General features: G+C 43.9%; 1 protein-coding gene across 1 annotated transcript in view; it reads right to left on the bottom strand.

Annotated features, from left to right (window-relative positions):
* LOC129697066 (lysophospholipid acyltransferase 2-like) overlaps window positions 1–10156 on the bottom strand; it is a 128634-nt gene extending 118478 nt beyond the window's left edge. The window contains exon 1 of the mRNA XM_055635281.1: window positions 9535–10156. Coding sequence (XP_055491256.1) covers window positions 9535–9618 — 84 coding nt within the window. The 5' untranslated portion in view covers window positions 9619–10156. The remainder of the gene's footprint in view (window positions 1–9534) is intronic.
* Window positions 10157–15065: the final 4909 nt, after the last annotated feature.

Below are 15065 nucleotides of genomic sequence, written 5' to 3'. Positions count from 1 at the left end.
CTAGGGGGCTATCTGTACGGAGCTTGTACATTGTTCCCGTGATCACGTGGGTTTCCTCTGGGTGCTCCAGTTTGCTCCCACACTCTGATCTACATCGGTGAGAACAAGCGAAGGCTTGGCGATCGTTTCGCATTAACCAACCTGACCTCCCGGTGGCTCAGCACTTCAACTCCCCCTCCCATTCCGTATCCGACCTTTCTGTCCTGGGCCTCCTCCACGGCCAGAGTGAGCAACACCGGAAATTGGAGGAGCAGCACCTCATATTCCGCTTGGGGAGTCTGCATCCTGGGGGCATGAACATTGAATTCTCCCAAATTTGTTAGCACTTGCTGTCTCCTCCCCTTCTTATCTCTCCCTCGGCCCTCGGGCTCCTCCTCCTCCTTTCTTCTCCCCCCACACCCCATCAGTCTGAAGAAGGGTTTCGGCCCGAAACGTTGGCTATTTATTCGCGCCATAAATGCTGCTGCACCCGCTGAGTTTCTCAAGCATTTTTGTGTACCTCCAAAGACATACAGGTTTGTAGGTTAATTGGCCACTGGTAAAATTGTCCGATGTGTGTGGGATCGTGTTAGTGTACAGGGTGATCGCCGGTCGCCACAGATTTGTTGGGCTGAAGTGCCTGTTCCCAAACTGTATCCGTGAGGTCTAAAGGCCATAAGCCAATATCTCACATCCACACAACAATGCAGACCTGGCTGATTCCCATCAATGATGAAACAGCACACATACGAGTAGATAACTGTCAATGTCTATACTCTAAGAAGTATGTGCAGATAATAGCACCTACTTGAGCATAACCTGTCATTACTTTTCACTATGAAATCTGACCATCTCCATAACAGCCATTAACTGGCAAATCACAACACTCGGGAAGGGCCAGGTAATGAGAAATAAAGCTGAAATAATTATCTATACGGGAGGGGTTCAATAGCAGCACTCTGACTGAGTTAGTCAATAACCAATTCTGAAGGACATAACTGCCACGCCATGTTTGTAGCAGGTGGTTAAAGAGTACCCATTTAAAAGGGAAAGAAAATCTATGTTCCCATATCTTCAATAATCCATTCATCACACAAGGCTGTCCCCGACTGAAATGGGAGTTACCACAGTACATGCAGTGAGTCAGTCAGTGCAGAGTTTTCACCCCACCACTGTGGGACGCTTGCATGGCCGATCTTGACCTGTTTGGCTAAGATCAAGTGTAGTGCAGGTTCTTATCAGAACAGTTCTGGAGATTCTCCCAGGACGAGGATCGCAGATCAAGGAGAGATTGAAATTGGAGGTCACTTTGTTGACCAGGAGTCTGTCAGTCGCTGGCTTAGAGGTGGATTCATGCTGGTTGGTTAACCAACCTAACTCAGTCAGAATGGCAGCAGCAAATGGAGCGGGAGGACAGGGAATCCGCAATACCCGGCGAGTGAGCATGAAGGACCTCAGTGAGGCGACTCCCTTCTCACGGGGCCTGTTCGGCAGGAAGGTCTTGCTGGGGGCCTGCAAATTTGAGGCGGAGGACATTTACTGTCTCCAGGACTTCCCTGGTAATGTATTCCTTTGTCACTTTCAAGTATCCAACGGGATGGCAGTTGCTGATGCAAGACTTCCGGGAGAAGGGGAACGAAGCTTCGCTGTCGCTGCTGAAGGGGCAGCTGTTCTTCACCCTCCCCACCCAGAAGTAACTAACCAGTTGTTTGCATCTTGCAGTGCAGCCTCTATTTATGTTCATGAAGTCTTCTACGGACAGTGGTCATTGACAAATCCACACCTGATTGTTTCTGATCTGTCGGACAGGTGTTTGAGGAGTTTTGTTTATTAGAGAAAGAATTCTTCTGTCATTAGCTGTGGGGGTCTTCCTTGGCCTGCCAGTCCCTTTCTGATTAGTAAGGTCACCAGTGCTCTCTTTCTTCTTAATGATGTTCCAAACAGTTGATTTTGTAAGCCTAAGGTTTGGCTGATGTCTCTAACAGTTTTTTTCTTGTTTCTCAGTCTCATAAAATGGCTTCTTTGACTCACACTGGCCCAACTTTGGTCCTTATGTTGATAAACACCAATACCAAATTTCCCAAAGGTGATGGAAAGACTCGAGGAAAGACTAGATGCTAAGAGCTCTTTTATACCTGCATTGAGGGGGCATTTAAACACCCTGAGCAATTACAAACACCTGTGAAGCCATGTGTCCCAAACCTTATGGTGCCCTGAAAAGGAGGGGGGGGGGGCTGAGTATAAACACAGCTGTAATTTCTACATGGTAAAACCCAAAATGTATTAAAAAAACACCCCAATAAAATCTGACAATGTGTACTTTAACCATGTGTGATTTTTTAAAAATATTACAAATCTCAAATTGTGGAGTACAGAGGCAAATAAATAAATGATGGGCTTTTGGCCCAAACATTATGGAGGGCACTATATCGCCTCCAAGAATGTCAGATGGAGTCTGGTAAGGATCATGTATTTGATATATCTATTTTTCGAATAAAGTATATTATGAAATGTAAAAAAGCACCACCAGTATGCTGCGGGATGCCTCAGCCTGCTGCCTGCCCCTTTTCCAAGGTTATGTCCATGTCTGGGTGGTATTAGAGAGGGACTACGCGCTGTTCAGATAGATGGGTGATTTTGTATCACGGTGGTGGGGTTGTTTGGTATTGTTTCTATTGTATATAATATTGCAATAATTGATTACATCTATTTTTTTATTTCTTTTTTTTTTTTAATTAACAGGCTGCTGGAAGGTCATCAACTCGGTCAACCTTTGGTCTGCCCAAGCTTTGTTGACCTCCCAGCAGATATGTCCGTCAGGGGATGTTGCCGACTGGCCCGCTGCAGACTGCAGGAGTACGTGCTGAGGAACGCACTGAAACGTGGTGCAGCCAACGCCAAGGCTCTGTGGGGGAGGGCCGCAGTCCAGGGTCCTTCCTTCTGCTGCTAGACAAGGGGAGGGACCGGGGTAAGGGAGTAGCGGAGATTTCCCCCCCCCCCCCCCCTCAAAATAAGGGAAGAGATTTCATGCCAGGAGGCCCCATTAGTAGCAAGGGTGTGGGCTAAAATTGTGCGATTTTTGTACACAGCATTGAATGTCTGTCTAGTATCAGAGAATGCCAGGATAATTTTTTGGATTGCATTGTATATATTTTTTACTTGAATAAAGTTTATTTTGATTAATAAAAAAAATCACCAACCAGCATGCTAAATCTTTTGGTTCCGAACAGATTTAATAGTGCAACACTGAGTATCTTTCAGTATCATGGTGGGCCATGCAGAAAATCTATATTCCACAAACAACTCTTAACCTCATGGCAAGGCATATCCTTCACACGGCCATTACCCCAACCAAGGGAACCAACACTGATTCAATGATTGTTCCACAGCAACATCATCAGAAAGTGTTAAATGTGCCACAACTGTGCATCATGGATGTGGCGTGATAAGATGGGGGGGAAATTATCCCATGACAAATAGATGATATCAAACACCTGCATTTCTGCAGAATCATTATGAATCATGATGAACAATAAATCCACAAGATGAGCTGACTCAAAGAACATTCCCATTCTCTGCAAAGGAGGAGCCAAACATAGAACCAAAGGTAAGATTGGTTCAAGGACTGCTCTCACCCCAACCATGGACTGTTTACCCTCCTACCATCCAGGAGGCGCTACAGGTCTCTCCGTTGCCGGACCAGCAGGTCCAGGAACAGCTTCTTCCCGGCGGCTGTCACTCTACTCAACAACGTACCTCGGTGACTGCCAATCACCCCCCCCCCCCCCCCCCCAGACACTCCTCCCACAGGAAAAAACACTATGTCTGTATATATGCTAATGTAAATATTTATTCAAATCATATGCTATGTCGCTCTTCCAGGGAGATGCTAAATGTATTTTGTTGTCTCTGTACTGTACACTGACAATGACAATTAAAGTTGAATCTGAATCTGAATCTGAAGATTTATACCAGTTAATGGCTGTTATGGTGGTCAAATTTCATACTGAAAAGTAATGATAGTTTACACTCAAAGGTAAGATTCCTTCCATGTTCAGGAAGAACATGTCTTCCATGTTCAGACATTCTATGCAAAATAGAATGTTTCAGCCTCTTCCTAGTTTAAGAAGGAACTGCAGATGCTGGGAAAATCGAAGGTAGACAAAAATTCTGGAGAAACTCAGGGGGTGAGGCAGCATCTATGGAGCGAAGGAATGGGTGACGTTTTGGGACGAGACTCTTCCTCAGTCTGAAGGGTCTCGACACGAAATGTCACCCATACCTTCTCTCCAGAGAGGCTGCCTGTCCCGCTGAGTAACTCCAGCATTTTGTGTCTATCTACGATGTAAACCAGCATCTGCAGTTCCTTCCTACACGTACTGCATTTAATACATTCCAGTTACAGAGATGAAGACGTGCTCTGAAACCAGTAGCACCACAAATCAAATAAATAATTTTAGTACAATTATGAAACTGGCATCGACTCAACAAATTGTAAACTTTCCTTAGTATGTCAGGTACACAAAATTCAAAACTAATCCAGCCAGATATCACCCAATCAGCCCACTATAAATTAACAAAGTGATACATGGTGTCATTCAATAGGCAATGCAGCTGCAGCAATGAAACTTCAGGCTGTGATTACTATTGCTCAATCAGAATTCAGATTGGTTAGCTCAGTTCCAAAACTCGATTTACAAAACCTGAATTCAGAGGAGTGGCATCTTTAGCACCAAAAAAAAATAAAAATAAAACTAAACTGGGCGTGTGGACTGATGGTTCAGGATGGAAATATCTCTCCACTCCGCCTCATCACATCAAATGCAGTGGCTTCACGGGACACCATCCTTTAATTACCTTTCCTCCAGCATAACATTATAATCGGGTGCCTCAGCTCAACTTATGCAAACCAACCATGTTTTAGAAACATAGAAAATAGGTGTAGGAGGGGGCCATTCGACCCTTCGAGCCAGCACCGCCATTCATTGTGATCATGGCTGATCGTCCACTATCAATAACCCGTGCCCGCCTTCTCCCCATATCCCTCGACTCCACTAGCCCCATAGAGCTCGATCTAACTCTCTCTTAAATGCATCCAGTGACTTGGCCTCCACTGTGGCAGGGAATTCCATAAATTCACAACTCTCTGGATGAAAACGTTTTTTCTCACCTCAGTCTTAAATGACCTCCCCTTTATTCTAAGACTGTGGCCCCTGGTTCTGGACTCGCCCAACATTGGGAACATTTTTCCTGCATCTAGCTTGAACAATTCTTTTATAATTTTATATGTTTCTATAAGTACCCCCTCATCCTTCTAAACTCCAGTGAATACAAGCCTAGTCTTTTCAATCTTTCCTCATATGACGGTCCCGCCATCCCAGGGAACAATCTCGTGAACCTACTGCCTCAATCACAAGGATGTCCTTCCTCAAATTAGGAGACCAAAACTGTACAAAATACTCCAGATGTGGTCACACCAGAGCCCTATACAATTGCAGAAGAACTTCTTTACTCCTATATTGAAATCCTCTTGTTATGAAGGCCAATATTCCATTAGCTTTCTTCACTGCCTGCTGTACCTGTAAGCCAACTTTCAGTGACCAGTGTACAAGGACGCCCAGGTCTCGCTGCACCTCCCCCTTACCTAACCTAACCCTATTGAGATAATAATCTGCCCCCTTGTTTTTGCCGCCAAAGTGGATAACCTCACATTTATCTATATTATACTGCATCTGCCACACATCTGCCCACTCACTTAACCTGTCCAGGTCACCCTGCAACCTCCTAACATCCTCTTCACAGTTCACACTGCCTTCCAGCTTTGTGTCATCCGCAAACTTGCTAGTGTTGCTCCTAATTCCCTCTTCCAAATCATTAATATATATGGTAAACAGTTGCGGCCCCAACACCGAGCCTTGCAGCACTCCACTCGCCACTGTCTGCCATTCTGAAAAGGACCCGTTCACTCCTACTCTTTGCTTCCGGTCCCATTTAACTGTATTTGGGCCTTATCCCGCCAAACAATTCCTATCCGTGCACCAGCCTAAATGCCTTTTAAATGTCACCATTGTACCCACTTCCTCTGGCAGCTCGTACCTTATGCCCACCACATTCTGTGTGAAGAAATTACCCCTCAGGTTCCATTTCAATCTTTCCCCTACCACCATAAACCTATACACTCCAATTATGAACTCTCCCAGGCCATCACACAATCCATTATCTCCATCTACACTTCATGCTGCATCAGCAAGGCAAGGCCGCCAGAATAATCAAAGCCCAGTCTCACCCACCCGGTCACTCCCTCTCCTCCCCCCTCTCCCACTGGGCAAGAGGTACAGAAGTTTGAAAACACATACCTCCAGATTCAGGAACAGTGTCTTCCCAGCTGTTATTAGGCAACTGAACCATCCTTTCACCAGCTCGAGTGCAGTCCTGACCTCCCATCTACCTCATTCTTGCTATTGAGTGAGTGCAGCGCAGGTTTACAAGGTTAATTCCCGGGATGGCGGGACTGTCATGTGCTGAGAGAATGGAGCAGCTGGGCTTGTACACTCTGGAGTTTAGAAGGATGAGAGTAAATCTCATATATACGATTGTTAAGGGCTTGGACACGCTAGATACAGGAAACATGGTCCCGATGTTGGGGGAGTCCAGAACCAGGGGCCACAGTTTAAGAATAAGGAGTAAGCCATTTAAAACAGAGATGAGGAAACACTTTTTCTCACAGAGAGTGGCAAGTCTGTGGAATTCTCTGCATCAGATGGCGGTGGAGGCAGGTTCTCTGGATGCTTTCAAGAGAGAGCTAGATAGGGCTCTTAAAAATAGCGGAGTCAGCGGATATGGGGAGAAGGCAGGAACGGGGTACTGATTGGGATTGATCAGCCATGATCACATTCAATGGTGGTGTTGGCTCGAAGGCCAAATGGCCTGCTCTTGCACCTATTGTCTATTGTCTTTGGACCCTTAAACTACCTAATCGGACTTTATTGGACATCAATGTTGCATCACACACAGAATAATGTACCTTTATCCATTACACTTAGGACGGCTTGACTGTATTTATGTATAGTCTTTTTTTTTGACTGGATACTAGCTGTTCACTATATGTTGTGTTTAAGAAGGAACTGCAGACGCTGGAAAATCGAAGGTACACAAAAAAGCTGGAGAAACTCAGCGGGTGCAGCAGCATCTATGGAGCGAAGGAAAAAGTCAACATTTTGGGCAGAAACCCTTAATAAACTAAACTAACCTATCCTGGGGGAAAGACAGTGACCATCTACCTTACCTCTGCCCCTCGTGATTTTATAAACCTCTTGAGTTTGGATGGTGACAATTCAATTCTTCACAATGTAAAACACTACCCACAAGTAACAAAATAAAACCTCACTAAAAAGATAACTGGCCACAAATATTGCAGCTGTGGAAATAGGACAAATCCTTATTATTTCATAGTAATTAATCAGAGGCTTTCCACAATCAACAAGGCAAAATATGGTGGGTGGAGGAATACTCACTACTTTCCTGAATTAGTGCAGCTCTTCCAACATGAGACACAATATCAGTCAAGGGCTTGCAATGCAACAAGTTACCTGTCCTTGTTCTTGTTTGTTTTATTGTGTTATCCATTGAGTAATGTGTTTACCGACCTGTAATGCTGCTGTGTGAAAGAATGCAATTGTTCTGTTTTGGTACACATGACAAATAAATATTCTCGACTCTTTGACAGGATTTTCCAAATCAACTAATTCCAGTATTGTAAACACAAGGAACTGCCGATGTTGGTTTACAAAAAAGACAAAGTACTGGAGAAACTGAGGCAGGTCAGGCAGCAGCATCTCTGGAGAGTATGGATAGGCGCCATTTCGAAGCAAGTGACAAAAACAGGATGTTACATTATATTTGCTCTTTGTTCCACTACAAATCATTCAGCCATCTCTGAAGTCATCTTGATCATTTCCACATTAGATAATGTACTCTTCGCAAGAGCAATTAAGGATGATCAATAAAATCCGACTTAACCAACAAAACAACCACTTCGCATGAATGAATAAAGTAAAACACACAAGGTGCCTTTAAATTTTTGACTGACATGGCTTGATTTAAACTACCAGTATAACAACAATATTAAAACTGCCACTGGCAGTGCAATCTAGTTGACAAAGGTGGAGGTATACTGGTGCTATTTACACAATAGAGCCTTCCGCATAACTGATTACATCTGTATGACATACCATGCATAACAGATGCACCCAAGTTACTTTTGTAATCAAATCAAATGGAATGGAATACTTGATTGGCACATGTGACTAGGCAGTGAAATTCTTTGCTGCATACCCAATGTATACAAATTTAACAGATGGCCTGTGGTGGAATGACAAAGAATACAAGAGATATAGAAAATGTGGTTACATACACAAAAATCATTGTTCTTCCTGTAGAGTGTGGTACTTTCCTAAAATAAATACAATTGTGAGCATGCATCAGTGTGTTTAACTACACACATGTAAGTTTTAGTCCCTCCTGGGCATTAGACCATACTGGTTTGAATAATAAGCCTAGGAATGCAAAATACAATAAAAGATGGAGGGGGAAATTACTTTTCTGGTACTGAATGAACCATTTGCATGTGTAAATAATTAAAAAACTATTCTACCCAATATTTCAAGATGTGCTACCACACTGTAATGTTTAACGCAGATATAATTTCAAAAACATTAAAAGTGAAACATCCAGCCTTCCTCAAAACATCACTGACATTTGAGTTTGTCACATTTCTAAACTTAGGCATATCCTAAACTTTAACAATCAAACATTAGCCAGCGCTAGCGTGTAGGTTTTAAGTAAAGACAGGAGTTAAACCAGAGTTAAAATTAATCGGCGAAAGTACTCATTACAAAAAGAGAAAGAGCCACGAAGAGAAGCATTTGGAGTAAAAGTGGCTAATGAATGATAGGAGAAACATCTCGACAGCTTTATGGGTTACGTTTACTTTAATTATCTACAGATGTGGCAACTATTCCAGTGTGTCGTGGTGCTGTCCTGTGGCACACCCAAGTCCGACAACCCCTGCACCGCACCACCCCATTGAAAAAGCATGCAACCAAACACAAAGACGAATCTCCTAACAAAACACGAACACTTCGCACATTGAACAAACTGGGTGCAAGGTGAACTGGAGGAGCAGCGCGTACAGGCGGCGGCCCTGAGTTCGTTACCATATTTAAATGCAAAACCAAATAACCCGCCTAGACATAGCTTTTGTTTTTGTTTAAAAGAGGGGGTTGCAAGGAGGAACGAAACATAATTGAACGCCGAATTGAAATGCGATCAGATTTAATTGCCCGGCGAAGCGAAGCATTGTAACGAAGCTCCGGGGCTGCCAGGTCCCTTGTTACTGTTGCTGCCGCTACCCCTCCTCCCTCTCCCCGGGCCGAGCACACAACTTGCGCCGGCCGGCCGGGCTGCTCTGCAAACTTTTCAAGGTCGGGGATAGTGAGCGCAGCAGGCATGAGGAGCAAGGAGCATCCGTGAAAAGGCACACAGAGCTTCACGTACCTGGTCGACGGACAGGTTAATGGCCTCACTGAAGGGCTGCAGCAGAGTGGAGCCCGTGGTACCGCTATTGCCACTCGAAGCCATGTTTGACAGGCAAACGCCGCCTGCTCAAAGCCATAACAACAGCGGAGCCCGCCCCTCGCCTCGCCGCCCAGTCGCTGCGGACCGCAGCCGCGCTCACTGCAGGGCGGCGGCTTGGTGGGCAACACTGGGACCATTGGCCGGCCGCCTTGTCAATCCCTAGCTATCACTTTGTTGGTCTCATGAAGGATGGCGCGTTCATGGTCTTCACAATAGTTGCATGAATGAAGAGGACAGCAATGTGTGTGTGTGGCATGCTGGACACTGACCGGCCGGGAAAAGTCAAGATTTTAAATTCTCTTTTGTTGAGCTATTTACCTATTTTTGTTTTCTCTACTAGACTTTTTGTTTGGAATATTTGTGTTGTTGAAAATCGGAAAGACAGAAATTTATTAACCTGAAATTGAAAATAATTCAGTTTAAACGTTTAAACTCCTCTGCAATCATATTTTTGACTTATTTATTAAATACTTCGTTGTATATTCACTTGAATGTTATACTGCCTAAATTCTCATGAACTACTGGCCTGGAATCTCCTGCTAATTTGTTAGATTTATTTTTCTCTTTGTCCCTCAGCTCGAAAATATCAATGCTGCAGGCTCCTGGGCGACTGATATCAGAAGGATGTCTCAGATCTACCTGAACATCAGTTCCAGTCGCTAATCGACAAGGATAGAGAAAATCTGTGCAGACATTAAATAAATAGAGTACAACATCTTGGAACTTAATTGCATGTAGGAATGACACTCCATGGTTCAACTGCCCTTTCCCATGTAGTAAATATCCTATTGAGATGTACATCGGTTTAATAATGACACAAAGCTAAGTTGCAGCATAAGGAGAGTTACTCCAGCATTTTGTGTCTACCTTCGATTTAAATCAGCATCTGCAGTTCTTTCCTACACTATTGGGATGCATTGCAGCTTGGTTTAGCAACAACTCTGCCCAAGACGGCAAGAAATTGGCAAGTGTTATGGATGGGCACAATCCATCACACAAGTCAGCCACCCACTCCCACTGAATGGAGATAATACTAGTCTCCCATCTACACTTCATACTGTTGTAAGTGCCAGAAACCTGGCAACTATTTATGTATTGCCTATGTGAGGTATGCTGTTTGATTTTACTACATTGTATGCAAAAGCAAAGAATGTCGCTGTACATATGATAATAAAGATGCTGCCTCACCCGCTGAATTCATTGTCTACCTTCGATTTTCCAGCATCTGCAGTTCTTCTTAAACATAAAGTACCATTGAATCATTGTTAAAGAGGGAACTGCAGATGCTGGAGAATCGAAGGTTACACAGAAAAGCTGGAGAAACTCAGCGGGTGCAGCAGCATCTATGGAGCGAAGGAAATAGGCAACGTTTCGGGCCGAAACCCTTCTTCAGACTTATCAGGGGTGGGGGTGGGTGGGGACAAGAAAGGGAAAAGGAGGAGTAGCCGGAAGGCTGGAGCATCCCGGGGGCATGAACATCGACTTCTCCCAATTCTGTTAGTCCTTGCTGTCTCCTCCCCTTCCTCAGCTCCCCTGCTGTCTCCTCCCACCCTCCAGCCTTCCGGCTACTCCTCCTTTTCCCTTTCTTGTCCCCGCCCACCCCCGTCCCCGATCAGTCTGAAGAAGGGTTTCGGCCCGAAACGTTGCCTATTTCCTTTCGCTCCATAGATGCTGCTGCACCCGCTGAGTTTCTCCAGCTTTTCTGTGTAAACCTACCATTGAATCATTGCCTCGAGAAAGAAATCAACATAATCGAGAACCATTTACGAGAAGTCATTATTCTTCTCCCCTCTCCCATCTGTCAGAAGCTTGAAAGTATGTACCACCAGAATCAAGCTACATCTTCTTCCCCACTGACATCAGTCTATTGAACAGCCCTCCTGAACTGCGGGTGTAGTCCTGCGCCCAATCTATCCCATTCTGGCCCTTGCTTTTTTTTTAATCTGCACTTTTTATTTTGCTGTATGCTCTAACACTGCAAAACTATACTCTTGTTTTTCTCTTTCACTACCTGCTGTACTTGCATGTGGCTTTAATTGCACTTATGTACATATGGTTTGATTGGATAGCATGTACACAAATGGTTTCTTTGTTAACAGCACACAGGTAAAACAAATTAACGCTAATTTGACGTAGTTTACCAGCATTTCAGAAATGCTTAAATACATGGTATCGCGCCCACCGCCCAGGTTGCGTTCCTGGGAATTAAAGCATTAATGGAATCAGTGCTAACAGAGGCCATGGTAACATCACATAGAGAGATACGTTACTGACGATGCACCCTGCGGCGGGAACCTAATCCAACCCCTGTGCTCCCGACTACTACGTTGTGTAGCTGGGAATCTGACACGAATGCCTGCTCACAGCTGGAGCTCACTGCTGGTGGTCTGCCTGTGAGATCTAATATTGGGAGGGCTGGGACGAGCGGTGCGGCCGCACGCTGCTGAGACGCGAGGCTCTGACTGCACCCTGGGGAAGGTAGTGGATGTTCCATGAGGGCACAAACTGCCCAGATTCTCCAGTCTCTCTCATTACCTCCTCTGTGCAGCAGCAGCAGCAGCAGCAGCAGGGAGAAGGGCAGAAACGGGGTGGGATCCCGACCCTGTAGCACTATTGTAACGCATGTCTCTACAATAATGGCCCCTCATGGAGGCGATTGTTGCTGTTGCCTCCCACTCTCTCTGCATGCCTGCACTGCCCTCCCCTGCCCAGTGAGTGCATAGCCACAGAGAAATATCCAGACAGGGGAGCAACACGCAACCGAATAGAGGGCGAAGCCGAATAAAGAGTGGAGCGTGGGACGGAGAGGACAAGACAGGAGCTTACATCACACCCGACAAGTGGCGGTGAAGGATATTGCGAGATCCATGCGGTCTGTCAAGAGACAGGCGCGGCAGTCAGCCTCACATCTCTGCGCCGAGTTGCTGTACCGCTCACCTGACCCGCCCAAACGCCAAACATTACACATAAATCACCGCGTCTGTGTCCTGGGGCGAGTCAACACTGGGGTTGCATCTGGTTTCTGACACAACAACATTTCACTGAGGTCCCTTGCAAAGAATATAGAGGAGCTCCTCTATAATCTTTGGTCCCTTGTCCCTGGCGACAAGCCAGTATTGTGCTCCATAATCCTAGCACAGCCGTGCTGTTTGTAACACTTCTCTGTATATACTATGATGATTCCTTGTGTGCTGTAATTCCTGATAATCCAACCCGAACCACTCAATATGCCAGTGCATTAGGGATGCTATCCTTTGATCAGATATCAAAATGATACTTGTCTCCCTTCTCAAAGAATGCAATAAAATACAAATGAACTATTTTCTGAGGAGAGAACAATATCCTTGGCGAACATGGGGCCAACATTTATCCCCCAAACATGTTTGTAGAAAAGCTCACGAAAATCCAAAGTCATAGAAGCTGTCAGCTTATTTCATAAATGTCACATAAATTTAAAAAATGGCATCTTTGGAGGCAGATTAACGAGTTGATGTTACTTTTGTAATATAAATAATTTGGTTATCATCATATTGCTTTCTGTGGGAGGTGACTGGTACATGACCAGTAGGTTGCCTATTTAACAGAAAAGGGTTCTCAATTTGTTTGAAATTGCCAGTAAAATAGTTCGGAGCACGCTGAAACCTTAAAAGGCGCTCAACAATAAAATATTATTGCCAAAATACTACAGTTAAAGTAGTAATTTCAAAACTACAATTCAACAATTTCTTTAAACGCAAGGATTTTCACAATAATCCTGTTTTTGGCATTCCTATAGCAACTACACTCAATTAAATGACTCAATTTGCTTCGGTAAACCTTTCTGTTTGCAGATTGCTGGGTTTTATCTATGCTAATTGCACCATATTCATTTCACTATTATTTTCCCCAAAGGTTCCAGGCCATTATTTCACCCAGATTGTCAATTTGTAGTTTGTAGTCTCATAATCCATGAATATAAGGTCTGCTGCCAATGAACAAACACAAATTAACTCCTGTGCTTGGGGCTTGGGATGTCTTCCAGTCTTAATAATAAATTTTGCATCTGTTTTCAAATCTCCCCATCGTCTCACACTCTCTGTATCTTTGATCTGTTCCAGACCTCCTGATATCTCAGCTTGTCCCCATCTCCAGTATGCCCGTGACTGATGTCTATACCTTGATTAGCTGAGGTCCTAAGCCCTGCATTCCCACCCAAAGCCTCTTCACATCTCTTTTCTCTTTCAGTTTTTAGGGTGCTTTCTAATGTCTCCCTCTTTAACCAAACATTTGCTCATCTTATCACCACTATCACCACTTTGCAGGGCTCTGTGATTGAATCTGTCTCAATATAAATATCTGGGAATTATAATTGATGATTCTCTTTCTTTTAAACCTCATATCCAGCAACGTGAAAAAACTAAAGATAAAGTTAGGTTTTTACTTTAGAAACAAATCTTGTTTTTCTTTTGAAGCCAAAAAAAGACTTGTTGCTGCAACGTTTATGTCTGTGTTGGACTATGGTGATGTTTTATATATGAATGCATCTTCAAAATGCCTACAGTCTTTGGACACGGTCTACCACGGAGCACTGAGATTTGTTACTAATTTTAAAACCCTCACGCACCACTGCTCTTTGTATGCTCAAGTTGGATGGTTTGCCCTGTCCACCCGCAGACTCCATCATTGGCATATCCTTATTTATAAGACTATCCTCGGTGTTCTTCCTTCATACCTGCAGAAGTATGTAATTCGAAAAAGCACAGGAACTTATCAGCTCCGCTCTGAGGACTTGTTCTTACTAACTGTACCTAAAGTCCGTACTGAACTGGGGAAAAGGGCATTTAGTTATGCTGCTCCCTTCGCATGGAACCAGCTGCAGAATGAACTGAAACTTAAGGAGCTGGTTTCTATAAACAGATTTAAATCCCTTCTTAATGATGTTGAAGCGGGCTCTTCTGTCTGTACATGCTTTGTTTGATGATGTTCTGACTGTGACTATCTATATGTTCTCTGTTGTTTTTAAATTATTGTCTGTAACTGTGGAACTGTGCTGCTGCCTGTCTTGACCAGGACTCTCTTGTAAAAGAGATTTTTAATCTCAATGAGACTTCTCCTGGTTAAATAAAGGTTAAATAAAAAATTAAAAAAAAATAAAAAAAATCTTATATTTCCTTGGGCAGCTATGTTAAGTAATGATTAATGACACTCCGATGAAGCAACTTAGGACACTTGATTATGTGGCATTGCCACATAAATACACACCTTTGTTGCAAGGCAAGACACAACATGCATGAGAAGTCTGGAACAAAAAACTCCACTACGGATTCAATGTATGATACTAGATCAAATTCTGTTTCTAATGGCAGAAATGATTTTCAAATGTGTATTAGCATAACACATCACCTTACTTGTCTAACTCTTTGTCTCTACTATTGCTACTGATAAAATGTGTAATCTCAAGGCCATCTATT

The sequence above is a fragment of the Leucoraja erinacea genome, chromosome 5 (genome assembly GCF_028641065.1).
Source record: "Leucoraja erinacea ecotype New England chromosome 5, Leri_hhj_1, whole genome shotgun sequence".
Classification (NCBI taxonomy): Eukaryota; Metazoa; Chordata; class Chondrichthyes; order Rajiformes; family Rajidae; genus Leucoraja; species Leucoraja erinaceus.
Note: the sequence above shows the minus strand (reverse complement) of the source record. Positions and strands in the feature narration are given on the sequence as shown.